General features: G+C 53.5%; 2 protein-coding genes across 6 annotated transcripts in view; both read right to left on the reverse strand.

Annotated features, from left to right (window-relative positions):
• Positions 1 to 108: 108 nt before the first annotated feature.
• Positions 109 to 6,098, reverse strand: TMEM120A (transmembrane protein 120A). The gene is made up of 12 exons (XM_080829706.1): positions 5,909 to 6,098; positions 4,235 to 4,353; positions 3,863 to 3,979; positions 1,990 to 2,049; positions 1,662 to 1,757; positions 1,498 to 1,587; positions 1,241 to 1,306; positions 1,070 to 1,131; positions 865 to 957; positions 706 to 770; positions 526 to 594; positions 109 to 442 (listed from the first exon to the last, which is right to left on the reverse strand). The coding sequence occupies exons 1-12, from the start codon at positions 5,987 to 5,989 to the stop codon at positions 329 to 331; spliced, it is 1,032 nt and encodes a 343-aa protein (XP_080685832.1). The 5' UTR covers positions 5,990 to 6,098; the 3' UTR covers positions 109 to 328.
• A 1,303-nt stretch (positions 6,099 to 7,401) lies between these two features.
• STYXL1 (serine/threonine/tyrosine interacting like 1) overlaps positions 7,402 to 26,075 on the reverse strand; it is a 65,670-nt gene continuing 46,996 nt past the window's right edge. For all 5 annotated transcript variants that reach the window (XM_080829890.1, XM_080829892.1, XM_080829891.1 and 2 more), the window contains 3 exons: positions 25,669 to 25,766; positions 23,926 to 24,038; positions 7,402 to 7,672 (listed from right to left, as the gene is read on the reverse strand). In XM_080829890.1, the coding sequence (XP_080686016.1) occupies positions 7,541 to 7,672; positions 23,926 to 24,038; positions 25,669 to 25,766 (343 nt within the window). In that variant the 3' untranslated portion in view covers positions 7,402 to 7,540. The remainder of the gene's footprint in view (positions 7,673 to 23,925; positions 24,039 to 25,668; positions 25,767 to 26,075) is intronic.

The raw sequence follows: 26,075 nt of genomic DNA on the forward strand, positions 1-26,075 counted from the left end.
CTGGGGTCTCCCCCGGGTCTGCTTAACTCAGAGCCCCGACAGGCCATGCGGTGGTGGCGCCGAGACCCCCGCCTGACCCTTCGGAGATCACACACGTCGGGGCGCCTCTCTGCCACACTTCCTTTATTCAGGCTGCTGGCCCCCCGCTCCCTGCAGGCCCGGCCCTCCTCTCCGGCGGCGCCTTCGGGGCCCACAGGGCCCACAAAACCCCAGGGAGAGCAGAAGAGACCCTCCTGCAGGAGGAGAGCCCCCTACCACCTCAACAAAGGGGACAGAAGCCCCTGCCAGGCCTGGGGCACCGGAGGGAGCCGGGCAGGCAGGCCCAGACTCATTCTTTCTTGCTCCCACGCCTTTGACTGTGGAATTTCTGGTGCACGACCCGCAGGGTGGTGAAAAAGTTGCCGAGGAAGAGGAGGAGGAAGGGGAAGCCGCACATGAGCACCTGGGGGAGGAAGCGGGGTGAGGGCGGGGCCCGGCGCGGCCCTCGCGGCGTCCCCGCCCCCCAGCCCAGGGCCCCGGGCTCACCTGCCACTCCTTGCACTCTGGGTCCCGGGCCAGGCTGAACAGAGTCAGCGCGTTGAAAAGCTGCCAGAACTGGGAGGGATGGAGGGTTTCAAACAGAAGCCGGTCCCCGCGACGGCCCACAGCCAGCTCCGGGGACGCCGGCCGGACGCACGGGGCGGGGGCCAGGCAGAGACAACTTACGTGGCCGAAGAAGAGAAAGGGGAGCAGGAAGGTGAGGCCGCGCCACATCCAGGACTGGAAGCCCTCTGCGGGGGGAGGGGCGGGCACGGTCTCAGCCCCGCGCGGTCGGGAAAGGCCCCCCCTCAGGACGCCCGCGCGCGGAGGCCGCACCCCACTCACCCACAGTGAGGTCCATGGTGTGCCTCTCGCCCAAGGCCCGCAGGCGGTATAGACAGCCGCTCTGGTAGTAGTACTGCAGGAACTGCACGAAGCCTGGGGCCGGGGAGCAGCGGAACTGGGCTGGGGCCCGAAGTCCCCACCGCCCCCCAGCCGGCTCCCTGTGGGAGGGGTTCCCGCGTGGAGCAGGGCCCCCCGAGACACTCACTCTGGTACATGGAGAAGGACAAGAACTGGTTCCGGAACTTCTGGTACATGAGGCCGTCGGGCCTAAGGCAGAAAGCGGAGGAAAGGGCAGGAAGCTCAGAGACGCCCTGTGTCTGCCCCGCGCCCCCCACCCCCCAACCCCCACGGCCCGGGAGCCAGTCTGGCCACTCACCATGTCAGCATGACTCCCGACAAGAAAGTGGACACGTAGTGGTGGAAAACCCACCAGCCTTTGATCCTGTAGTGGGGAGCGGCTGTCACTCCCGTCCCCTCGGCCCCGAGGATCGGAGCTTGGGGACGGGATGCCAGGCTGCGGCGGGAGGAAGCCAGCCCCCCGAGGCCCGCGGTCCCCCGCCTCCCCGGGGGGCTCCGGCAGGCGCCCCCCTCCCTCCACCGCCCCGCAGCAGGCCCAGCCCCGGCCTCGCGCACCGGGAGCCGTTGTTGATGAGAATGCTCTCGCGGATGGTCAGCGTGCAGTAGTACCAGACCAGCAGGAAGTTGAAGGTGGCGTCTGTCACCCTGCGGAGGGCACAGAGGGTGGGCGCCGGCGCCGGCAGGGAGCGGGGTGCGGCCCCGAGCGGCAGGACACCCACCTGGAGTTGAGGAGGAAGCGGCAGGTGAAGGAGAGGAGGATGAGGATGATGGTGAGGTAGAGCTTGAACTTCTCGTATTCGTCCTTGTAGGCGAACCTGGGGGGGCACACACCCAGGGCACAGGCTGGGGTGCCGGTGGGGCTCACCCCCACCTCCGCCCGGAGGGAGGCTCCTGGCCCGGTCGGGCTTCCGCAGGCGGCTCAGGGCTGGCACCCCGGGGGCGAGCCTGGGATGCGGGTGGGGTGGGGGGGGTGGGGGGGTGGGGGGGGCGGGGAGGACCAGGAGGGCCGAGCACAGGGTTGGGACCCAGCCCCCGACAGCCACTTACTTAGCCTGCTTGCTCAGGAGTGTCACGTTGACATTGCCCAGGACCAGGCTCAGGTACAACCTGCAGGAGGGGGACACCAGTAAGGAGAGGCCCCCACTGAGGGGAAAGCCAGTGGCACAGAGCAGGGGGGGCCACCGGCCTTACCCCGACGCCCCCAGCGGCTTAGGGTTCTGACCTGGGGGGCACTGCAGACCAGCTCCACAGGAAGGAAACACGGGGGCGCAGCCTTTCTGCCCGCTCCCCAGGCCTGCTCCTGGGTAAACCAACATCCCCTCCCTTGTCTCCCCCCCAACCCCCAGCAGCCCACCGAAGGGCCTCCAGGGCGGCCGGGCTCTCCCACCCCGCGGAAGCTGGGCCCGTAGCTCCTACGGCCCCCGTGGGCCACCCCCAGGTTCCCACCGTCTCTGAGAACCTTCTGCCCTGAGTGCACCGGGGCACCTGCACCAGGGCCCCAGCAGGGCCCCCTCCCGGCCGGGAGGGGCCGCCTCAGACACTCTGCTCGCACTCTGACCCCGAGTGCCCGGCCTCCCAAGCTGGTTTCACCAGGCGGACCCTGGCCCTCACTGAGGCTTCTAGGCCGCCGACCCTGGTCTCCCTTCCCGAGCCAGCCGAGTCCCCAGGGCCCCCTTCCACAGCAGCCCCATTCTTGTCCACCCGACCACCCCCAGCCTCCTTCCGCCGTCACTTCCACCGACAGAGCCTGTCTGGCCACATGAACCCCAAGAGGTGACCGTGTCCCACGTGTGCACGACATGGCACACCCACACGTGACCTCTTGCTCCCACTCGGGCTGTGGGCACGGGTTCCGAGTGGTGAAGGGACTTGTCCCAGACCAAGAAGAGACGATGGGGTACAGCAGGCACCTGGCCCAGCCGCCTCTCAGCATCGCCACTGGCTCCCTACACCATCCCCGCAGAGGCCCTGTCAAACCCTCCCTCCAGGCTGACATCTCGGGGGTGGAGTGGGGACCCTCCTCGCCGGCTCGAAACACTCTCCCACTGCAAGGGAGAAGGGCCCACGCCCGGCCCTTCCCACCTCCCCAGGGGTTTCCCTTTGCTGGGTCTGTGCTCCGAGGGCCCTGGCCCCGGCTCTCGGCAGGGAGAGGCGCTCCAGTCTTCCCTGGGTACCCAGTACCAAGTAACACCAACCCCCGAGCCTCCGCTTCTGCTCACAGCTGAGCTTCCGAAGAGCTGCCTGCACTCGCCTGGCCCCCCAGCTCTCTGGCCCCCCATCAGCAACCTCCACCTCCACCGTCCTGCGGAGCGCTCCTCCCCCGGACTCCCCGGAGACGCCGCCCCTCCTGTGTGGCTCTTGACCCCTCGGGGCCATCTGATCTGAGGCTACCGGCCGCCCCTACCCCTGTCGTCCCCGGGGACATGGCCCTTCACAGCCGTCTTGCTGCCCCAGGCCTCTGCTGGGTGATTTTTACTCACCCTAGGGTTGCGCACTGGCCCCTGCCGTCTCCCTCGGTGACTGCGGCTGACCTGAGGGTCGCTCTGCCCAGCCTGCTGGGCCCGAAGCCTGGCTTCGCCTCCTGTCTCATCACCACCTCCCACCCTGAGCTCTGGCCACACGCGTGGTTTCCACCCTCCGGCGCCTGCCAGGCTCCCTCCTCCGTCCTCTCCGCTTTCCACGGCCTCCAAGCCGGGCGAGGCGTCCCCCGCTGCGCTCCTCCGTTCCCTGTCCTTCCGCCACAAAACCCCCACCTCCGGGAGCGGTCACCGTCGCTCGAGCTGTCTCCCCAGCCTGACTGCTCAGCCCCCAGCGGGTCCAGGGACCACCTGCTGGCCGAGTGACGGAGCAGAGTTGCCCACGCTTCAGGCTGCTCTCCCAGGGGCATCTGGGCACTGGGCTTGGGGGAAAGGGGTCTCACCCATTCTTCTTGGGCAAATAGGCCTCCATATCGAAAAAAAGGCCCTGGCGCTCCTTGATCTGGTTCTCCAGCTCCTGGGCGGCCTCCCCGGCCCCCGACGGCAAGGAGGGCTTGCATCTGTAGGTGGAGGCACGGAAGCCAGAGTCAGGGCAGCCCCCCTTCCCCCGGGGTATCACACAGGGCACCTGCGGGGCAGGAGACGAACATGGCCCCAGGGGGCGTGGGGAGGGGAGTGGGGAGAAGCCATGCCCTGGGACACGCCGGAGTCAGTGCCCGCTCTCGGCCCACCGCAGATCTGACCCCCAGCCCCAGCCCTAGGCCAGGGGGTAGGGAGGCTTGGGGGGGGGGGTCACGGGGGAGGAGGGTCCTCACTTTTTCAGGACAAGAGCGAGCTCCTGGAGCTGCTTCTTCTGCCGAGTGATGGCGCCAGTGCAGCTGTTCTGCAGCTTGGTCAGCTCCTCCAGCTTCAGGCGGTAGAGCCGGTGGGTCTCCTGGGGAGGGGGCAGGGGGCCAGAGTGAGCTGGGGCCTGCCGGGTAGAGGGCAGGGCAGGGCGGGGCTCCCCGGGAGGGTCTGAGCGGGAAAGGAGTCAGCCAGCCGAGGGACCCCCTGAGATCACCCTCTCCCCGAGGCAGGCCAGGAGAGGGGGCTCCCCCTGCAAGCCCAGAAGCTCTCACGGCACCCCATCCGGAAACGGACCAGGTCCCATCTCCGCCCGCCTACTAGCTGTCCCCACCCCTCTCTGTCCCACCCAGAGTCTGGATTCCAGGCGCAAGGGTCTACCTTCTGGACCAACCAGACTGTGAAGCCACTGTGGTTCTCTCAGATGCTCCCGCCTGCCCAGCCTGCTGGTGCAGGGGGTGCCGGGGCTGTCCCAGCAGCCTGCCTCCCAGGTTAAAGGTCATCAGGCTTCAGCCCTTAGAACTCCTGCCGTGGAGACCAGTCCTTTTACCCCTCCCCCCGCACCTTTGGCCCCAAGCCTCCCGGAGCACTTTGCCCCGGTGGGTGAGTTTCCAGAAGAGCAGCCTGGAGACAACCAGAGGCAGTGCGAGGAGGGTCAGGCCGGGGTGGCCAGGCTGGGAAGCAGGTCTGCCCGGCCCGGCACTCGGGCAGGAGCACTAGCCTTAGCGGCGTTGGTCAGGCCTGGGGGCGGCAGGAAGGGGCAGGAAGCGGCCCAGGAAAGAGAAAGGCAGGACGGACGAGTCCACAGCTGCCCGGGCTCTGTCCTTTCACGTCTTGTTTCTCATGCCCTGAAGGGGCCACCACGCCCCGTAAAAACCCAACTCGGGCCACATCTGCCCGCCAACCACTTCTCTCCTGAGACAGGCAGCGGTCTCCCTGCTGCCTCCCCACAGAACCGCACGGTCCGCACGAGCCAGCTCCCCACGGTTCCTCCCATAGCTCCCTGGCGACATCCGAAAGGTTCCAATCCCGTCCAGGCCCAGGAGCCCCCTGGAGGGTCTGGCCCACCCGCTTCTCCCCTCGCTCTCCTTCCAGCGGCCACACAACCCTGCCTCGGCGGGTGCTGTCCTTCACCCTGGACGGGCGCCGCCCCCACCCAGGCACTTCGCCTGGACACTCGCCCTGTCTGGGCCGGGCCCTCCGGACCGCTCCCCCGCCGCACTCAGCCCAGACCCCAGCGCTGCCCCAGGGCGGCTCCGGCCACGCCGGCGCCCCCTGTTTGCTGAGTGACTGACCCAAGGTTGGGCCCGGCCCGCGTCGACTCAGGCGGTCACTCTCCTGGGAGAGGACGGGGCTGGGTCAGGGCCGCTTTCCGGGGCCTCCACGAAGGCCCCAGGTGCGCCCGGCTCCGCGAGTTTCCGCCGGGGTCGCGGCCGTGGGGGCTGCGCCGGACACGCAACCCAGGCCGAGGGGAGGGTCCAGCTAGGACCACCAGGACCCGGGGCGTCGCCACCCTCTGGAGCGACGCCAGGGTCCACGACCCTTGACCCCGAGCCCCCCACTACCTGACCCGCGGCTGCCCGACCCTTGACCTCGAGCCAGAGAGCCGCGGCTCAGGGCCACCGGGCGCCCGCACCGGCACTCACCTGGATGCTCTGGAAGTCCTGCTGCAGCTCCTCCCAGTCCCGCAGGCAGTCCCCCAGCGGGCCCGGGGCCGGGAGATGCATGGCTGCCGGGCCACGCGCCGGACAAGCCGAGTCGAGGACCGCGCCGCAACCCCGGCCCGCCCGAGTGGCCCCCGCCGCCTCCGCCGCCGCCCCCGACCGCTTCCGGGCTCGCGCCGCCGCCGCCACCAATGGGAAAAGGCCTGCGGCCGCCAGCGCGCTAGCCCCGCCCCCCGCCCGAGCCAATCGGGGCCCTGGGCGGGGCCGGGGCGGGGCCAAGGGCAGCAGGGGGCGCTCACCCCGCGGCGCTCGGCGGGCCCGGGGCTGGCGCGGTGGCTCCTGGCTGGGGCTCCGCGGGTCGTGCCAGCCGCGTGCGGCGGCCCACAGAGCGCCGGCCCGTCGCGCTGGCAGTAAACCGAGGCGCACGGAGGTGACCCCTGCCTCGAAGACTCTGTCCTTGGGAAAGCGGTGCCTCTGCAGGGGGAGGATCTGAACCGCTCTTCTGCGGCGGCCGCCGGTCTCCCTGACCCCAGGCTCGCCGCGGCGGATCTTCCAGAGCCGGCAGACGGCCGGGCCTAACGCACAAGCTATTCCACATCGTGCCCCTGACGGAAACTTTCCAGGGCTCTGCCCTGGAGCCCCCAACCCCCAGAGCCATCGCTTGCAGCCTTCCCAGTCTCTGTCCCGGCTCCCGTCCTAACTGATCCCAAGCCTGAGTCCACGGGACAGCCCTTACCTTAGAGCAAAACCCCACTCCTTGAGCCCTTGGGCTTCCGTGGGGGAGGGGGGACTCCCCCCTCCTGCAAAGAGTCCTGGGAGGTGAGAGGACCTTCACCTCTCCGTCCCTCCCCAGCTGCCCGCAGGGGGCAGGAAGTGTCTGCTGAATGACGTGGGCATCCTAAATTCCCTGCCAGTCCCACCCTCTGCCCTCTCCCGACTGGGGCTGAGGGTGCAGCCAGCGCTGGGGAGTACATTCTGAAGAAAATTCCCTTTAAGACCTGAGGAATTTCTAGAAACAGGGGTGCAGGAGATAGGAGGGGTGGAAATCTCTTCTTGAGGAACCCAGCCAGGAGGAAACGAGTGGGGAGGAAGGAAAGGAAATCGGAACATGGCATCAACGGGCAGAGTGGTGGGGAGGGCTGGGACCCGGGGTGAGACAAGACTGTATTTGTGCCAGGAGCCTCCCAGAGCTGCGGAGCCTGGCACCTGGGCCAAGGCTGGGCCCAGTGAATCCAGCCGTGCACGGGCACTGCGACAGCCTATCAGCCAACCCAAGGCAGGGGGAGCCCTTGGAGCTCCTCCTAACCAGCCCCCGAAGGGTCCAGGGCATGGGGGCACATGGGAGAGCTGCTCAGAAGCCCAATGCTCTTCCAGAAGCAGCCTCCGTCGAGCGGTGGGGGTGGGCCAGGAAAACCCTGGGACGGGGGTTCTCGCGGAGTCTGGGCAGAGAACACCGGCTTCGGGGTGTGGACGAGGAGCCCGAGAAGAACTGCGAGAGGCTGACACAGGACTCCAGGCGGCAAAGGCCTTCTCTTTCCGCACCAGCCCGGTGACACGGCCTGGCCCACTACCCCCAGGAGGCCCTCAGGACCCGGAGCTGGACCACAGAGAAGATCAGTAGAGCAGATCCAAGATGTCTGTGACAGCGTCTCCGAGGATGACTTTCTCCCACTCGGACAGCTGAGCCACCAAGCGCCGGCTGGGATGCACGTTGTTTTTGCACTTCTTGACATGGGCCCAGGACTTCTGTCAATGCAAGGAGGAGAAAGCTGACCGGGATGGGACCGGGGCCTTTCCACCTACATACAGCTGCGGCGGGACGGGAGGCGTCTGCCCAGGGGCCAGCAGCAGGGCTTCGCGGCGGGACACAGAGGCGGCAGCAGCCCCGCGCCGATGCAAGAGTCATGGGAGCCGCTCTGTCTTGAGCAAGTCCCTCTGTGGCTGGACACGGACGCAGGGACCCCTCCTGCTTCAGAGGGCCCCCGTGAAGCTTCAGGCAACGTGGGTGAAAACTCCCGTGGGCAGGAGCGCACCGTGGCCGTGCCCAGCACACAATGCCCCCTCAACAAGGGTTTGCACTGCGAACGGATAAATTCACGGGAACGGGAAGAGCACTTCCCCCCCAAAGGAGGGAAACTGAAGCCGCTTGCTTTCAAGTGTCCACCTTGAAACACAGGAAGGAAGAGGACAAGCCGGTCTCCGTCTAGACCGAAGACAGAGGAAAAAGGAAAGGACCCAAGTGGGGCCTCAGCAAACCAGAAAGAGAAAAACGCACCGCAACATAATGAAGGCTATGGACGAGCCCACGGGGAACACGGTACCGGTGCAAGATGCAAAGCTTTTCCCCTACGATCAGGAAGAAGACAAGGATGCCCGCTTTTATCACTTCTGCTTAACATTATACTGGAAGTCCTAACCACCAAAGGAAGGAAGGGAGGCAGGAAGGAAGTGGGGAAAGGAGGGAGGGAGGGCAACAGGGAGTCCGAATTGGAGAAGTAAAATTACCTGTTTGCAGATGACATGGCTTTATGTGTAGAAAACCTTTAAAGGTTCCAGAAACAAAAATATGCCAGAATAAATGAATTTAGCGATGTTGCCCCATTACGAAATCCCACACCCCAAATCAGTTACATCTGTACACACTAATGATGAACAATGTGAAAAGTCGATTAAGAACACAATTCCATTCACAATGGCATCGAAAGGAATCAGATACTTAGGAATAAACTTAACCAAGGAGGTAAAAGACCTGTACCCTGAAAATTACGAAGCATGGCGGAAAGAAACCGAAAAAGACACAAATAAATGGGAAGACATCCTCTGTACGTGGCTCGGGAGATGATACTGTTAGGACGTCGGGACTACCCAAAGCCTCTGTAGATTTAATACAATCTCTACCAGATCCCAACAGCATTTCTTGCAGAAACTGAGAAACCCATCCTAAAATTCATATGGAATCGAAAGAAACCCCAAGTAGCCAAAACGATCTTGAAAAAAGAGAACAGCACTGGAATTCTCATACTTCCTGATTTCAAATCTCTGAAGTTATCACAAAACTACAGTGATCGAAACAGTGTGGTGTTGGCATAAAGACGGACATTTAGACCAAAGGAACAGGACAGACGGCCCAGAAATAAGCCCTCGCACGTATGGCCAAATGGCTTGAACGAGAGTGCCAAAACCGTTCGAAGGAGAAAGGACAGTCTTGTCAACAAACGATGCTGGGAAAACTTGAAATCCACACGCAGAAGAGCCAAGCTGGACCCCTATCTCACAGCATGTGCAAAAATCAAAATGATTGAAGACTTAAATGTAAGAGCTTAAACTATAAAAATCCTAGATAAAAACATAGAAGAAATGCTTTATAAGTTGGATTTGGCAATGATTTCTCTAAGACATCAAAAGTACAGGTGATTAAAAAATGGGCAAATTGGGGCGCCTGGGTGGCTCAGTGGGTTAAAGCCTCTGCCTTCGGCTCAGGTCATGATCCCAGGATCCTGCGATCGAGCCCCGCATCGGGCTCCCTGCTCAGCGGGAAGCCTGCTTTTCCCTCTCCCACTGCCCCTGCTTGTGTTCCCTCTCCCGCTGTGTCTCTCTCTCTGTCAAATAAATAAATAGACAAATCTTTAAAAAAAATTATGACAAAGAAGATGAGAATATAGAGTGGGTAAAGGTCAGTCTCTTCGATAAATGGCATTGGGAAAGCTGGACAGCCACACGCAAAATAGGGAAACTGGACCATGTCTTACTCCATGCACAAAAATCACTTATCAGGGAAGTGCAAATCAAAATCACTAATGAGATATCACCTCATACCTGGCAATATCTCGTTTTGGCTGTTACCAAAAACGTACGAAATAACAAGTGCTGAAAAGGATGAGGAGAAGAGGGAACCCTTATGCACAGCTGATGGAAATGTAAATTGGTGCAGCTACTAGGAAACTGTATGGGGGTTCATCAAAAAATTAAGAACAGAACTACCTTATATGATCCAGGATTCCACTTCTGGGTATTCATCCAAAGGAAACAAAAACACTAACCCAGGGGGGCACCTAGGTGGCTCAGTGGGTTAGGGCCTCTGCCTTCGGCTCAGGTCATGGTCTCAGGGTCCTGGGATCGAGCCCTGCGTCGGGCTCTCTGCTCAGTGGGGAGCCTGCTTCCTCCCTCTCTCTCTGCCTGCCTCTCTGCCTACTTGTGATCTCTGTCAAATAAATAAATAAAATCTTTAAAAAAAAAAAAAAACTAACCCAGGGGCACCTGGGCGGCTCAGTGGGTTAAAGCCTCTGCCTTCGGCTCAGGTCATGATCCCAGGATCCCGGGATCCAGCCCCGCATCAGGCTCTCTGCTCGGCAGGGAGCCTACTTCCCCCTCTCTCTCTGCCTGCCTCTCTGCCTGCTTGTGATCTCTGTCAAATAAATAAATAAAATCTTTTTTTAAAAATGGGCAAATTGGGACACCTGGGTGGCTCAGTCAGTTAAGCCACTGCCTTCGGCTCAGGTCGTGATCTCAGGGTCCTGGGATCAAGCCCCGCATTGGGCTCTCTGCTCATCGGGGAGCCTGCTTCCCCCCACCCCCTGCCTGCCTCTCTGCCTGCTTGTGCTCTCTCTGACAAATTAAAAAAAAAAAAAACTTTAAAAAAAAAAAAAGGACAAAGTGGACTACATCAAAGTGGACTACACTACATCTGCTTAGTGTCGGGAAACAGAAGGTTGCTGGGGGGTGGGGGGAGGGATGGGGTGGCTGGTGATGCACATCGGGGAGGGTATGTGCTACGGTGAGCGCTGTGAATTCTGTAAGACTGATGATTCACAGACCTCACAGACCTGAAGCAAATAATACATATATGTTAATTCTAAAACTTTAAAAATAACAAACTTCTATGCATCAAAAGACATGATCCACAGAGTGAAAAGGCAGCCACAGGATAGGAGGAAACATTCCCAAGTCACGTATCTGATTTACATTCACGTGTTCATACAAAGAATATAGAAAGAGCTCCTCAAACTCAACCAAAACACCCCAAACAATCCAATTAAAAAATAGGCAAAGAACTTGAATAGACATTTCTCCAAAAGACAGATAAATGATCAATAAGCACATAAAAAAATTTGCTCAACACCACTAATCATTAGGGAAATGCAAATCAAAACTATAAGGAGATACCACCTCACACCCATGAAGATAATTATTATATTTTTTAAAAACCAGAACACAACAAGCATTGGCAAGGGTGTAGAAGAACTTGAACCCTTCTGCACTGTTGGTGGGAATGTAAAAATGGTGTAGCCGCTATGGAAAAACAGTATGGAAATTCCTCAAAAAATTAAAAATAGAGGGGCGCCTGGGTGGCTCAGCTGGCTAAGCGTCTGCCTTCAGCTCAGATCATTTTCCCAGGGTCCCAGGATCGAGCCCCACATCGGGCTCTCTGCTCAGCAGGGAGCCTGCTTCTGCCTCTTCCTCTTCCCCCTCCCCTTCCGCTCACGCTCTGTCTCTGGCTTTCTCTCAAGTAAATAAATAAAATCTTTTTTAAAAAATTAAGAATAGAGATACCATATAATTAGCTATTTCACTTCCGGGTATCTACCCGAAAGAACTGAACCCAGGGTCTTGAAGAGATGTTAGTACACCCGTATCTGCAGCAGCACTGTTCACAGTGTCTAAAACATGGGGGAACCCAAGCATCCACCAATGGACAAACAGAAAAACAAAACGTGGCATACGGAATATTATTCTGTCTTTAAAAAGAAGGAAATTCTAAAAAAAAAAAAAGAAGAAAGAAAAAAAAAGGAAATTCTGACACATGCGACAATATGGATTTTCTCAACAATTATGAGAAGTGATATAAACCAGGCAACAAAGAGACAAATACCGATAATCCACCGATAGGAGGAGTCTAGAGTAGCTGAAATCATAGACACAGGGAGCAGAACGGTGGTTGCAGGGCTCAGGGGTGGGGAGAACAGGAAGTTACTGTTTAATGGGTACAGAGTTTGTTTTATAAGACGAGAAGAGTTATGGGGATGGATAATGGTTAGAAAGTACTTAATACCACTGAACTATACACTTCAAAAAAAATGGTTAAGGGGTGCCTGGATGGCTCCGTCAAGCATCCAACTCTTGGTTTTGGCTCAGGTCATGATCTCAGGGTCATGAGATCAAGCCCCATGTCAGGCTCCACACTCAGTGTGGAGTCTTCTGGAAATTCTCTCTCCCTCTGCCCTGCCCCCAACTTGCACGTGCTCTCTCTAAAATAAATCTTTAAAAATAAAAAGTGGTTAAGATGGTAAATGTTACATTATGTGTGTTTTAACCCAATAAAAAGAGAGAAAAAAACGACAATAAGATACCAGCTCATACCCATTAGGATGGCTATTATTTAATAAAAAAACAACAAGAGAGAATACAAGTGCTGGTAACGATGTGGAGGAACTGGAACCCTTGTGCGCCGTTGGTGGGAATGTAAAATGGTGTAACTGGCCTGGAAAACAGTATAGTGATTACTCAAAAAAGTAAAAATAGAATTACCATATGATCCAGAAGTTCTACTCTGGATATTTGCCCAAAATAACTGAAAGCAGGTGGCCAGTGGGGCTTGTGTTTATGGGTTCAACAGCACAGTGGCAAAACAAGAAATAATTCTTCTCAGGGCTCAGTGCAGAAGGAGCAAACAGGCATGCCTATCTTCTGGTCTTCCCCTGAAAAAGATGTATTTACATATTTTTAAGTCTGCTTCCAATCAGCCTGAATCCAGGTGCAGACTGAGATCCTCCCCTTTAGGGCACTAAAAGGTCCTGGCAAACCTTCCGCTACTGGGAGCCACTAAGAACAAAGCAAGCTGGTTGGACAATGGGAAAGGTTTGAGAGACAACCATGAACTACTCCTTCAAAGGTGGCTGTTTTCCCTCATGCACAGAAACCAACAGAGTCAAAGAAAAAGAAAAACAAAAACTAAAACCAGGAATACAATCAAACGAAAGAAAAAGATAAAATCTCATAAAAACATCTTAATGAGGGGCGCCTGGGTGGCTCAGTGGTTAAGCCCCTGCCTTCAGCGAAGGTCATGATCCCAGGGTCCTGGGATTGAGCCCCGCATCGGGCTCTCTGCTCCGCGGGGAGCCTGCTTCCTCCTCTCTCTCTGCCTGCTTCTCTGCCTACTTGTGATCTTTGTCTGTCAAATAAATAAATAAAATCTTTAAAAAAAAAAATCTTAATGAAACGGGAACAAGTGACTTACTGGATAAAGAGTTCAGGTCATAAAGATGCTCACCGAGTTCCGGAAAACGATGCATGAACAAAATGAGAATTCCAGCTAAGAGAGAGAAAACATAAAGTACCAAACAAGTCACAGAGTTGAGGAATACAATAACTGAACTGAAAAAACACAATGGAAAGATTCAACCACAGACACATGAAGTGGAAGAAAAGGTCTGTGGACTGAAAGACAGTGGAGCAGAATCAAAGCAGGAGAAGAGAAGAAAGATGGAAGGAAGGAAAAGAAAAAAAGAAAAACAGTGAGCATATCTTAAGGGACTTATGGGCAATACCAAGAGAATCAACGTTAACATTACGGGGGGACCCAGAAGGACAAGAAAGAGAAAGGGACAGACAACTTCCCTGAAGAAGTAACACTGCATACTTCCCTAGCCTGGAAAAGGAAATAGATACCCAGAGCCCAAAGAATTCCAAAAAAGATGCACCCAAAGAGATCCACACCAACACCTATCACAATTAAATTGTCGAAAGTTAAAGACAAGGAGGGAATCTTACGAGCAACAAGTGGAAAACAACTTGATACACATGAGGGCAGCTCCATCAAACTCTCAGCAGATTTTCAGCAGAAACCCTGCAGGTCAGAAGGAAGTGAGGGGATATATTCAAAGTGCTGAAAGAAAAAAGCCTGCCCACCAAGAATACTCTACAGAGGGGCGCCTGGGTGGCTCAGTGGGTTAAAGTCTCTGCCTTCAGCTCAGGTCATGATCCCAGGGTCCTGGGATCGAGCCCCACATTGGGCTCTCTGCTCGGCAGGGAGCCTGCTCCCCACCTGCCTACCTCTCTGCCTACTTGTGATCTCTCTGTCAAATACATAAATAAAATCTTAAAAAAACAAAACAAAACAAAAAAAGAGTTGAAGACGTTAATCACCTCTAGACCAGCTTTACTGGTCTTTACTTCTTTAGGCTGAAATGAAATGGCACTGACTAGTATCAGGAAAACAGGCACCCATAAATATCACTGATAAAGTAAAATTCAGAATAACCTAATGTAGAGGTGGTGGGTTCACTTATAAATCTAGCATGAAAGTTAAAAGACAAAAATAGTACAAACAGCTGTAACTCCAATAATTCTGTAATGACATAAAAGATAAAAAGATGTAGATTGTGACATCGAAACCACAAAACATGGGGGCTGGGGGGTAACGATGCAGAGATTTAGGCTGTGTGCAAATGTAAGTTGTTATCAACTGAAGACAGCCTGTTATAAGTTGTTTTATGTAAGCCTCAAAACCTATAATAGATACACAAAAGATAAAGAGAAAGGAATAAGCATACCACTACAGAAAAACCACCAAATCACAAAGGACGGGTGCAAGAGAAGGAAAAAAGGAATTACAGACACAGCCAAAAAACAGCTAACGAAATGGCAGTAGGTCCATACCTATCAATAATTAATTTAAATGTGAATGGACTAAATTCTCTAATCAAAAGATACAGAGGGACTAAATGACGATGATGTCCCATCTATCTGCTACCTAAGACACTCCAGATGTTCAGACACACACAGACTGAAAGCGAAGGGATGGCAAAAGATACTCCATGCAAATGTAAACCAGAAGAAAGCTGGGGCTGCTATACTTATATCAGAAAAAATAGACCTTCGGGAGCCTGGGTGGCTCAGTCAGTTAAGCTTCTGCCTTTGGCACGGGTCACAATCCCAGAGTCCTGGGATCCAGTCCCACATTGGGCTCCCTGCTCAATGGGAATCCTGCTTCTCCTTCTGCCTGCTGCTCTCTCTCTCTCTCTCTCTCTCTCTGACAAACACATAAATAAAATCTTAAAAAAAAAAAAGAAAAAATACACTTTAAGACAAAGACTGTAATACGAGACAAAGAATGTCATTATGTAATGATAAATTAATCAATTCAACAAAGAGATATAACATTTATAAATATTTATGCACCCAACACAGGAGCACCTAAATATATAAAGTAAATATTAACGGACCTAAAGAGAGAAACAGACAGTAATATATTAATAGTAGGGGACTTTAATACCCCACTTTCTTTCTTTCTTTTAAGATTTTATTTATTTGTTTGAGAGAGAGAAAGAGCATGAGAGGGGAGAAGGTCAGAGGGAGAAGCAGACTCCCCATGGAGCTGGGAGCCCAATGCAGGACTCCATCCTGGAACTCTGAGATCAAGATTTGAGCCAAAGGCAGTCACCTAACCAACTGAGCCACCCAGGCGCCCTAATCCCCCCCTTTCATCAACAGATAGGTCATCCAGACAGAAAATCAATAAGGAAACACTGGCCTTAAATGATACAATAAGCCAGATGGACTTAACAGACATTTACAGAGCGTTCCATCCCAAAGCAGTAGAATACACATTCCTCTCAAGTGCACATGGAACAGCCTCTAAGACAGATCACATGTTAGGCCACAAAACAAATCATAATAAATTTGAGAAGACTGAAATATTATCAAGCATCTTTCCTAGTTTTATGGTATAAAACTAGAAAGTAATTATAAGAAAAAATTGGAAAATGCACAAATATATGGATATTACTGAACAACCCATGGGTCAATGAAGAAATCAAAAGAGAAATCAAAACTATCTTGAAGGGTGCCTGGTTGACTCCGTTGGTGGAGCATACAACGCTTAATCTCAGGGTTGTGGGTTCGGGCCCTACACTGGGTATAGAGATTACTTAGAAATAAAAACTAAGAAAGAAAAAATGAAAAGGAAAAGAAAAAGAAAAAAAAAAAAAAGGCCTTAAAGTCTCCCTCAAAAAAGCGTTAGCACTAATGAACAAATTCAGTAAAGTTACAGGATACAAAATCAATGTACAAAAATCAGGTGTGGGGTGCCTCTGCCTTCAGCTCAGGTCATAGTCTCGGGGTCCTGGGATCGAGCCCCGCATCAGGCTCTCTGCTCAGTGGTGAGCCTGCTTCCCCCTCCCTCTCTGCCTGCCTCTCTGCTTACTTGTGATCTCTGTCAAATAAATAGATAAATAAATTTTTTTACAAAATCAGGTGCACTTCTATGCATTAAAAATAAACTATCAGAAAGAGAAATTAAGAAAGCATTTACAACTGCATCAAAAAGAACAAAATACCAGGGATAAATTTAACCAAGGGGGTAAAAACCTGTACACTGAAAATTTTAAGACATTGATAAAAAGAAACTGAGGAAGAAACAAATAAATAGAAAGACATTCCATGCTCATGAATTAGAAGAATTAATATTGTTAAAATGTCCATACTAGGGGTGCCTGGGTGGCTCAGTGGGTTAAGCCGCTGCCTTCGGCTCAGGTCATGATCTCAGGGTCCTGGGATCGAGTCCCGCATCAGGCTCTCTGCTCAGCGGGGAGCCTGCTTCCCTCTCTCTCTCTCTCTCTGCCTGCCCCTCTGTCTACTGTGATCTCTCTCTGTCAAATTAAAAAAAAAAAATGTCCATACTACCCAAAGCCATCTACAGATTTAATATAATCCCTATCAAAATTCCAATGGAATTTTTCACAGAAATAGAACAAACCATCCTTAAATGTGTATAGAACCATAAAAGACCCTCAAGAAGCTAGAACAATCTTGAGAAAGAAGAACAAAGCTGGAGGCATCACATCCTGATTTTGAACTATATTACGAAGCTATAGTAATCCAGGCAGTATGGTACGAGCATAAAAATATACACCAAGATCAATGGAACAAAATGATCTAGAAATAAACCAACACATATATTTCCAATTAATTTATATGACAAAGGAGGGCTCAGACGTTAGGTGTCTCCCTTCGGTGCAGGTCATGATCTCAGGGTCCTGGGATCGAGCGCCGCATCGGGCTCCCTGCTCAGCGGGGAGCCTGCTTTTCCCTCTCCCACTTCCCCTACTTGTGTTCCCTCTCCCGCTGTGTCTCTCTCTCTCTGTCAAATAAATAAATAGACAAATCTTTAAAAAAAAATTATGACAAAGGAGAAGAGAATATAGAGTGGGTAAAGGTCAGTCTCTTCAATAAATGGAATTGGGAAAGCTGGACAGCCACACGCAAAATAGGGAAACTGGACCATGTCTTACTCCATGCACAAAAATCAACCCCCCCAAAATTAAAGGCTTGAATGTAAGACCTGAAACCATAGTGCTCGGAAGAAAACATATCCAGTAAGCTCCCTTATATCAGTCTTGGTGATGATATTTTGGATTTGATACCAAAAGCAAAAGTAACAAGAACAAAAATAAGCAAGTGGGACTACATCAAACTAAAAAGCTTTTACACCATGAAGGAAATCACCAACAAAGTGAAAAGGCAACCTATGGAATGGGAGGAAATATCTGTAAATCACACATCTAATAAGGGGTTAATATCCAACATATATAAAGAACTCTTGCAACCCAATGGGGGGAAAAATCTGATTTTAAAAAGAGCAGAAGATCTGAATAGACATTTTCCCAAAGAAGACATACAGATGGTCAAGAGGTACTTGAGAAGGTGCTCAAGATCTCTTATCAGGGAAATGCAAATCAAAATCACTAATGAGATATCACCTCATACCTGGCGATATCTCGTTTTGGCTGTTACCAAAAACGTAAGAAATAACAAGTGCTGAAAAGGATGAGGAGAAGAGGGAACCTTTATGCACAGCTGATGGAAATGTAAATTGGTGCAGCTACTAGGAAATTGTATGGAGGTTCATCAAAAAATTAAGAACAGAACTACCATATATGATCCAGGATTCCACTTCTGGGTATTCATCCAAAGGAAACAAAACTACTAACCCAGGGGCACCTGGGCGGCTCAGTGGGTTAAAGCCTCTGCCTTCAGCTTGGGTCACCATCCCAGGGTCCTGAGATTGAGCCCCGCATCAGGCTTAGCAGGGAGCCTGCTTCCTCCTCTCTCTCTCTGCCTACTTGTGATCTCTGTCTGTCAAATAAATAAATAACATCTTTAAAAAAAAATACTAACCCAAAAAAGTATCTGTACCCCATGTTCACTGTAGCATTATTCACAATAGCCAAAATACAGAAACGACCTAAATGGCCAGTGATGGATGAATGGATTAGGAAGATGTGGAATGGAATGGAACACACAATGGAATATTATTCAACCATTAAAAAGGAGGGAATCCTGCCATTTGTGACCACATGGATGGACCTTGAAGGCATTATGCTAAGTGAAACAAGTCAGACAGAGAAGGACAAATATCATATGACCTCACTTGTATATAGCACCTAAAAAAAATTTTTTTTTTTTTAACTCAGACACAGAGCCTAGAGTAATGGTTGCCAGAGGTAAGGGCCAGGGCTGGGGAAAATGGGTGAAAGTGGTCAAAATGTACAAACTCCCAACTGCAAAATAAATCAGTCCTATGAATATATACAGGATGGTGACTATAGTTCATATTGTATTGTTTATTTTAAAAGTTTCTAAGAGAGTAGACCTTAAAAGTTCTCATCACAAGATAAAACTTTTTTAACTACATGTAGTGGTGGATGTTATCATTTTATAGTGATCACTGAATTGCTGTATACCTGAAACTAATATAATGTTATGCATCAATTACGTCTTAATAAAGAGTAAAGCAAAAAAAAATTGAATACAGGATCTCAAAGAGATATTCATACACCCATGTTCACAGCAACATTATTCACAAAATAGACAAAAGGTGGAAGTAACCCAAGTGCCCGTCAACAGAAGAAGGGATAAATAAAATGTGTGTATATATACAGATACACACACACTGGTATGTACCTGACAGAGCATCAATGTATGTGAGGCAAAAAGTGACATAACTGCAAGGAGGAACAGATGAATCCACTGTCACAGAGACTTTATCACCTCTCTATCGGTAATGGACAGATAGAACAGGCAGAAAATCAGTACGACCACAGTTGAACATGACGGCACCATTAATTAACTCAATATAACTGACATCTGTAGAAATAGTCCATCCAACAACAGAACACACATTCCTCTCAAGTCAAATGGAACAGTCACCAAGATGAACGTTCATCTAAATCAATCATCTAAGCTTCCCTCTTGGGAAATGGAAAATAGAAGAGTAAATGAAGCCCAAAATAAATGGGAAAAAAAAAAAGGAAATAATAAAAATTAGAGCAGGGGTGCCTGCGGCTCAGTTGAACTTCCAACTCTTGGTTTCAGCTCAGGTCATGATCTTGGGGTCGTCGGGATGGAGCCTCCCATCGGGCTCTGTGCTCAGTGGAGAGTCTGCTTGGGATTCTCTCCCTCCACCTCTGCTCCTCCCCTCTCTCTCTCTCAAAAATAAATAAAATCTTTACAAAATTAAAGCAGATATCAATGACAATGAAAACAGAAAATCAACAGGAAAAAATATTCAGTGAAAACTAAAGCTGGTTCTTTGGGGGGGAAAAAAAAAAAAAGCCACAAGGTGCCTGGGTGGTTCAGTGGGTTAAGCCTCTGCCTTCGGCTCGGGTCATGATCTCAGGATCCTGGGATTGAGCCCCTCATCGGGCTCTATGCTCAACAGGGACCCTGCTTCCCCCCTCTCTCTGCCTGCCTATCTGCTTACTTTTGATTCTCTCTGTCAAATAAATAAAATCTTTTTTTAAAAAGCCGCAACATTGATAAGCCTCTGGCCAGGTTACTAAGAAAAGGAAGAAAATACAAATTATTAATATCAAAATGAAAAATGAGACATCAGTACAGAGCCCATGGACATTAAAAGGATAATAAAGGAATACTATGAATGACTGACTCCATGTCCACATAGAATTTAGATGAAATAGACCAATTCTTTGAGAGACAAAATCTGCCAAAACTCACACAAAAATCACACAATCTGAATAGGCCTATATCTATTAAAGAAACCGAATCAATTAAAAAAATGATCTTCCAAAAAAAAAACCACCAGGCCCAGAGGGACTCACTGGTGAATACCACATACAACAGAATAGTATTCAGCTTTAAAAGGCAAGGAAATTTGAACACATGCTATAACATGAACGAACCTTAAGGATATTATGCTAAGTGAAATAAACCAATCACAAAAGGACAAATACTATGTGATTCCACTTATACGGGGTAGCTAGAGGAGCCAAGTTTATAGACACAGAAAGTAGCATGGTAGCTGGCAGGGGCTGGGGACAGAAAGGACTAGAGAGATGCTCTTCAATGGACACAGAGTTCCAGTTCTGCCAGATGAAAAGAATTCTGGAGACTGGCTGCACCACAGGGGGATGTATTTAATGCTGCTGAACTGTGTGCTTAAAAATGACAGAGATGGGGGCGCCTGGGTGGCTCAGTGGGTTAAAGCCTCAGGTCATGATCCTAGGATCCTGGGATTGAGCCCCACATCGGGCTCTCTGCTTAGCGGGGAGCCTGCTTCCTCCTCTCTCTCTGCCTGCCTCTCTGCCTACTTGTGATCTCTGTCAAATAAATTTTAAAAACAATCTAAAAAAAAATGACAGATGTGATATGTGCATTTTGCCATTATGGGGGAAAAAAAATCCATGGTACCCCGGGCAGACCTATGTAGTTGTAAGGTTTATTAAGTCCTGGTCAGGTCAGATTGGGCCCTTGAGGACAAAGTGTAACCATTACCCCCCCTCCATGCTCACTGCTCACAACCCCTTTCCAGCCCACAGAGCACCTGCTGGGACACAGCGAACACCTGTGGGTAGAAGCAGTTGGGGGTTGGGGGGAGAGTCACGGCCAGGTAACTCTCGGAAACGGGCAGCAGCCAGCTCACTGCCCCATTCTTCAGACGACAGGCCAGTGCTCCCCTGCTGCCTTAGGGCCCCGTGGAAAGCCCAGATTCTGAAACTTACTGGGTCATGTGGCTTTGGATTCCAACTCTGCTACTTACAACTGTGGGGCCTTGGGCAAATTATTCAGCCTCTCTAGGCCTCCTGCCAAACACAGTTAATAACATGCTATGGGGTCACTGGGTTTTCAACACACATGAAGTCCTCGAAAACGCATGTGGGAAGCCCTCCGCCAATGTCAGCTGTACAATGCCTCAGCAGTTGGTTTGTGGTTTTGTTTTTTTGTTTTTTTTTCCCTCTGAAGACCGTTAAGGAACAAAGTTACTCCCAGTAGGTTAAAGGAGCTGAAATAGGTTTCTTTTTCTTTTTTTTTAATTAAACTTTTTCTTTTAAGATTTTATTTATTTATTTGACAGACAGAGATCACAAGTAGGCAGAGAGGCAGGCAGAGAGAGAGGGGGAAGCAGGCTACCGAGCAGAGAGTCAGATGCGGGGCTCGATCCCAGGCCCCTGGGATCATGACCTGAGCCAAAGGCAGAGGCTTTAACCCACTGAGCCACCCAGGCGCCCCTGAAATAAATTTCTTAAGGGCTCGCTGGCTCTGGGAGCCCATCCACCCTTATGCCAAAGCTTTGAAAGCCAAGGACAGGCACAGTGGCCCCAGGTGCCAGCTTCCTCCCAGTTCATCTCTCAACTTCCCATTCCTGGTCTTGGTACCCCAAGGAACGGAGTAGGGACCATTAACCCCAGGAAGCAGTATATTGCCCAAGAGTGGCCCACACTTCCCGCCCCCCTTTTTCTTGCCAGTCCCCTGGGCTCTGACCATCACCGCTGAGCTAACAACAGCCAGGAGCACAGTTGCCCCCAAGACCACAAAGACAACAGGAGGGGGGACCGTCTCTCTGGACCCCGGGCGGCAGCAGAGCTGAGCCCAGGTCAACCTCTGCCAGCAACCCAGGGCATTGCTTGGTAGCAAGAAAACCTAACCGCCAACCAGGACTGACTCAGTCTGGAAAGGACCCAGCAAGGTCCCCTCGGCAGTCCCTTGTGCCCGCGGCCCCTTCTGTCGCGAGTTCTCTAGGTGGCATCTCAGGGCAGAACACCCAGCAACAGGACCTTCCTGTACGTGAGGCAGAGTTTGCTGCCCCAGGATGGGAGCCCCGGGGCTTCTCCCAAGAGCAAGGACGATCTGGCCCTCGGGGGCCCAGGCACCTGTCCTCCCACTGACCACTGAGCCGGACAGCCACACCCGGACGGGCCTCAACCTCCCTCCTGGAGTCACGCAGGGGCCAGTAAAGGTCAGAGTGCGGGCCAACACGTGCCCTGTCGCCAGGGGGGCCTGGCCCTCGCTGCTGGAGAACTCAGAGCCAGGTGGGAGTCCTCTCTCTCTGTGCTCACCCGAGCCAGCTCTGGAGGCCACTAGGGCCGTGGCTGGCTGGTGTGGGCTGGGAGCATCACGAAATGTCAGAGCTGCAAGGCTGTCAACCTTGTCGTGCCCAAATGTCCCTGTGAGTGATCAGGGAGCCAGGACCACCGCAGGCCCCGGGCTCCAAATGGCCCCATTCAAGCTCCGGGGAGTTCGAGTCCTGGAGCGCCCCCTGCAGGCAGAGAGCTCGGCCTGCCTCCCCCCAGCTCCCCCTGCTTCTCTTCCTCCAGGTTCCAGCTCACAAGGCAGCAAAGGAGAGGCCCCTTGCAGGCCTGAGCCCCTTCGTGGGGAGGTGGCCGGAGAGCCGTCCCTGTGGGAGCCAGGGCACAGGCCTCCCTCCCGATTTGCGAGCAACTTCACCCCTCCCCCCAGCACACTCCAGCAGGCAAGGACCCCCGACCATTCACCTTGCACAGGGTGAGAACCGGGCTCTGGGCCTCTGGCTCCAGGCCCCATGACTCTGCCTCCAGACACTTTCCTCTTTCAGTTGTGGTAAAACAGACGTAACAGAGAATGGCCCATTGTCACCGTGTTCGGAGCTACGGCTTAATGGCAAGAATTCACCACGTTGTGCGACCGTCACCACTGTCCACCTCCAGAATGTTCACATGATCCAGGAAACAACTCCCCATTCCCGCACCTAACGTCCTCCTGGTTCATTCACGTGGCAGCAGGTGTCAAAATGTCCTTCCTTTGTAAGGCTGAGGACTACTCCAGAGTGCGGACAGACCATCCGTTCAGTATCCTGTCATGTGTCGTGGATACCTGGGTTACTCCTACGTCTTGGCGATGGTGAGTCTCGCTGCTACGAACAGGACCCCACAAACATCTGAGCCCTGGCTTCCGCTCCCTTCGAGCAGGTACCTCCAGGTGGGATAGCAGGCCACCTGACACTCTTCCTAGCCAGCAGTTTCCCCAAAGAGCACATGGGGTCAATATCCAAAGCCGTTGGCAATGGGCTTGACCGTGGTCATTCTTTGACCCTCCCCTTCCTTCCAGCACAGCCCCAGGCGTACATGGGTGTTTTGGGCCCCACCGAAGCCCTCTAAAGTCTGGCACAAGCTCTGTCTCCCCTTAGGGCAGGCCACCATCACCTCGTGCTGTGGAAAGGCACCGCCCTTGGCGTCAGGAGCGCGGGTTCCACGGGGTTTGTGGTGACAGGTCTCTAACCCCCTTCTCCAGTCTGGATCAAGACCGTTGGAGCAGGTGCCCTTGGAGCCCTGCCAGGGTCATAGTTCTCTGGCTCCAACCAAGAGCCAAAAAGCACCTTCCTTGGAGAAGGCTGAATGGACCCTGGTAGACAGACAGACAGCAGCAGGGGACACGCAGATGGTGCTGCTGGCCATGGCCTTGCCCAGCCTGAGTCCCTGGGCCTGTCCCCTAATGCATAGGGTCCCCTGGGCCCTAATGCAACAGCCTCAGCCTCTGGTCCAGACCTTGGGGACCTTGGGGACCTTGACCTTGGGTGTGCTATGCTGGGTAAAGCACTGGACTTGCAGTGTCCTTTCCAGATCCTTCTCCTCCCACCCTCCAGTCAGGGCCGCCTTCCTCCCAGGTCCAGCTCTGAGCCTGCCCGCTGGAGGGAGCTGCAGTCCGAGCCTCGACCAGGCAACGCATACCTTCAGGGTCTGCTCGTTCCAGTGCATGAGGAAGGCCAAGACGGCCACACAGCTGCGGCTGATGCCCAGGGTGGAAAAGACCAGGATGACCGAGCCGAGCTGCAGGTGAATTTCTGCAAGAGGAAAGAAAGGGGCGGGAGGCCAGTGGGGGGACCTGAATGTGAGTTGCTGACTTCAGTGAGCCCGTGGCCCAGGAGTGAGTTCAGACCCAGCACAGCATGGCCCAGGCCGGCCATGTCACCTCTCTGGGACACGCTTTTGTCCCCTGGCAAACAGGGCCCCTCAGACCTCACCGGCAGTTCAAGAGAACCACACCGGGTGTTCAGCATGATCGTGCAAAGGTCTTTCCTTGGCTCTCCAGGCTTCCAGCCCGGGAAGCTGTGTTACCAGTTGGCCTCTCGGGCTGGGATGAAGGGATGGTCCCCCCGCACACACCCCCAACCCCAGCCCTCGGGTACTGACAGAGGCGGCGTGGCCTGGCCGAGGTGTGAAGCCTGACCCTGCCACTCACAGCGTGTGGGGCCTGAGCGTGGTATCCCAAGCCACCGCTCTGTCATCTAGAAACCGGGGGGTCAGTAGACTACCTATGAGACTCTGCGCTGTGCCCAGTCCAGCACCTGGCCGAGGGAGGTCAGCTATAATCACACTTAACGAAGCCCCTGAGGCTGTCTTGCCCAGGGCCGGGGGGGTGCGGTGCGGAGGAAGGCCAAGCTGGCTTCCTAGGCTAGTCCGGTCACCCCCAAGGACCAGAGATAATCACAGACCGTCAGCCCTGGAGGAGGACTACGAGCTGATGAAGGCCAAGTGCCTCATCATATGGACCAGGAAACAAAGGCACAGAACAGTTAAGGGCTGGCCCAGAGCCACCCAGCAAGGCAGGGCTGGAGAGGGACCCTCTCGGCCACAGGGCTCCGTCACCCTACAGCGGGACACGCGGCCAAGTCGCAACCTCAGATACTAGTCAAGTGATAGCTGAACTTCCTGGGCAGATAAGGGACATCCTCTTCCAGCCCCCCGATGCAGCCAGGCGAGCCGGGGCTGCCCTGGGGTATAGCAGGTGGTCCCGGGCTGGGGCCCAGGACCCGACTTGACCTCACTCTCTCCAGCGATCGTGCTCTCCTGGGGCAATCCTGAGCCCCCAAATGACTGACAGTTCCACCTCCCATGAGCGGTCATGGCCAGGTGTGGTGGGAGAGCTAAGGGGGCGCTGTACACACACAGAGGGGATCGCGGAAGTCAGAGCTGGGAGGGTTCCAGAGTTCTCCTTCCACCCTCCCCCCACCCGCAGACCAGACAGGAGGGCAGGGATGGAGCATGACTCGCCTGCAGGCCCCAGGGCCCAGCCCCGAGCAGCCTCCCTGAATGCCTGCACTCACAGTGGGCCAACACGCGCTCACTGCCCAAGAGGCTCGGTGAGGCCAGGACTGCGGCCTGGCCAGACCCTAAAGGGCCTAGTGGTCCAGCCAGGGCCACAACACAGGGCGCTCCATGGGCAGTGTGGAGCTCTTACTCGGCCCCACGTCCCCCGAGGTAAATGTGTGGCTGTCCACATTGCCGAGGGCTCCCGAGGGCCGGGCTTGTCCCGGGGCCTGGCCACCCTGGCTGGGCTGGTGCTGGGCCCTGCCCTTCCTCTCCTCAGTGCTGGCTGTCACCCTCAGGAACAGGCCTGTGGACAAGGTGCCACAGTCCCCTCTGGCCCCTGGGCACAGGCCAGCCACTGCCTGGTCAGAGATCGCTCCTTACCAAGGAAGTGACAGAGGTGCCGAAAAAAGGGGGAAATGTTGGCTTCCGGGGAATCTTCTATCTTGATGTGCAGAAGTTTGTCACTGTCATCCACGAAACTAAACAGAAGGAAAGCCCAGGAAATCAGGCAGATTCGCACACAGCACCCCCTCCCCACCAGAGTGAGCCTTGTGCATGGCAGACGGGACCACGTGGAAGGGATGCCGAGGATGAGGAGGTGGGCCGACGACGAGCTGTCTCAGAAACCGACACCTGCCTCACGGGGGTGTCAGTTAGGTGAAGTCAGTTACTCCATGGAAAGCATTTGGCAATCTGCTTGGCACATAAATGTGACATCATTACCGTTAACCATTCATGGTGCTTCCTTCGAGTATGGTGCAGAAGGTCAAATGAGGATGGAAAGGAAC

Source organism: Martes martes (genome assembly GCF_963455335.1).
Source record: "Martes martes genome assembly, chromosome: 18".
Taxonomy (NCBI): domain Eukaryota; kingdom Metazoa; phylum Chordata; class Mammalia; order Carnivora; family Mustelidae; genus Martes; species Martes martes.

Bases quoted from the DNA above. Each gene is read 5' to 3' on its own strand.
- TMEM120A (XM_080829706.1), bottom strand. From the start codon at position 5,989: ATGCATCTCCCGGCCCCGGGCCCGCTGGGGGACTGCCTGCGGGACTGG. The intron at 4,354-5,908 runs GTGAGTGCCGGT...CCCCCTCCCCAG, and splicing joins AGGACTTCCAGAGCATCCAG to GAGACCCACCGGCTCTACCG. The intron at 3,980-4,234 runs GTGAGGACCCTC...CTCCACCTACAG, and splicing joins CTCGCTCTTGTCCTGAAAAA to ATGCAAGCCCTCCTTGCCGT.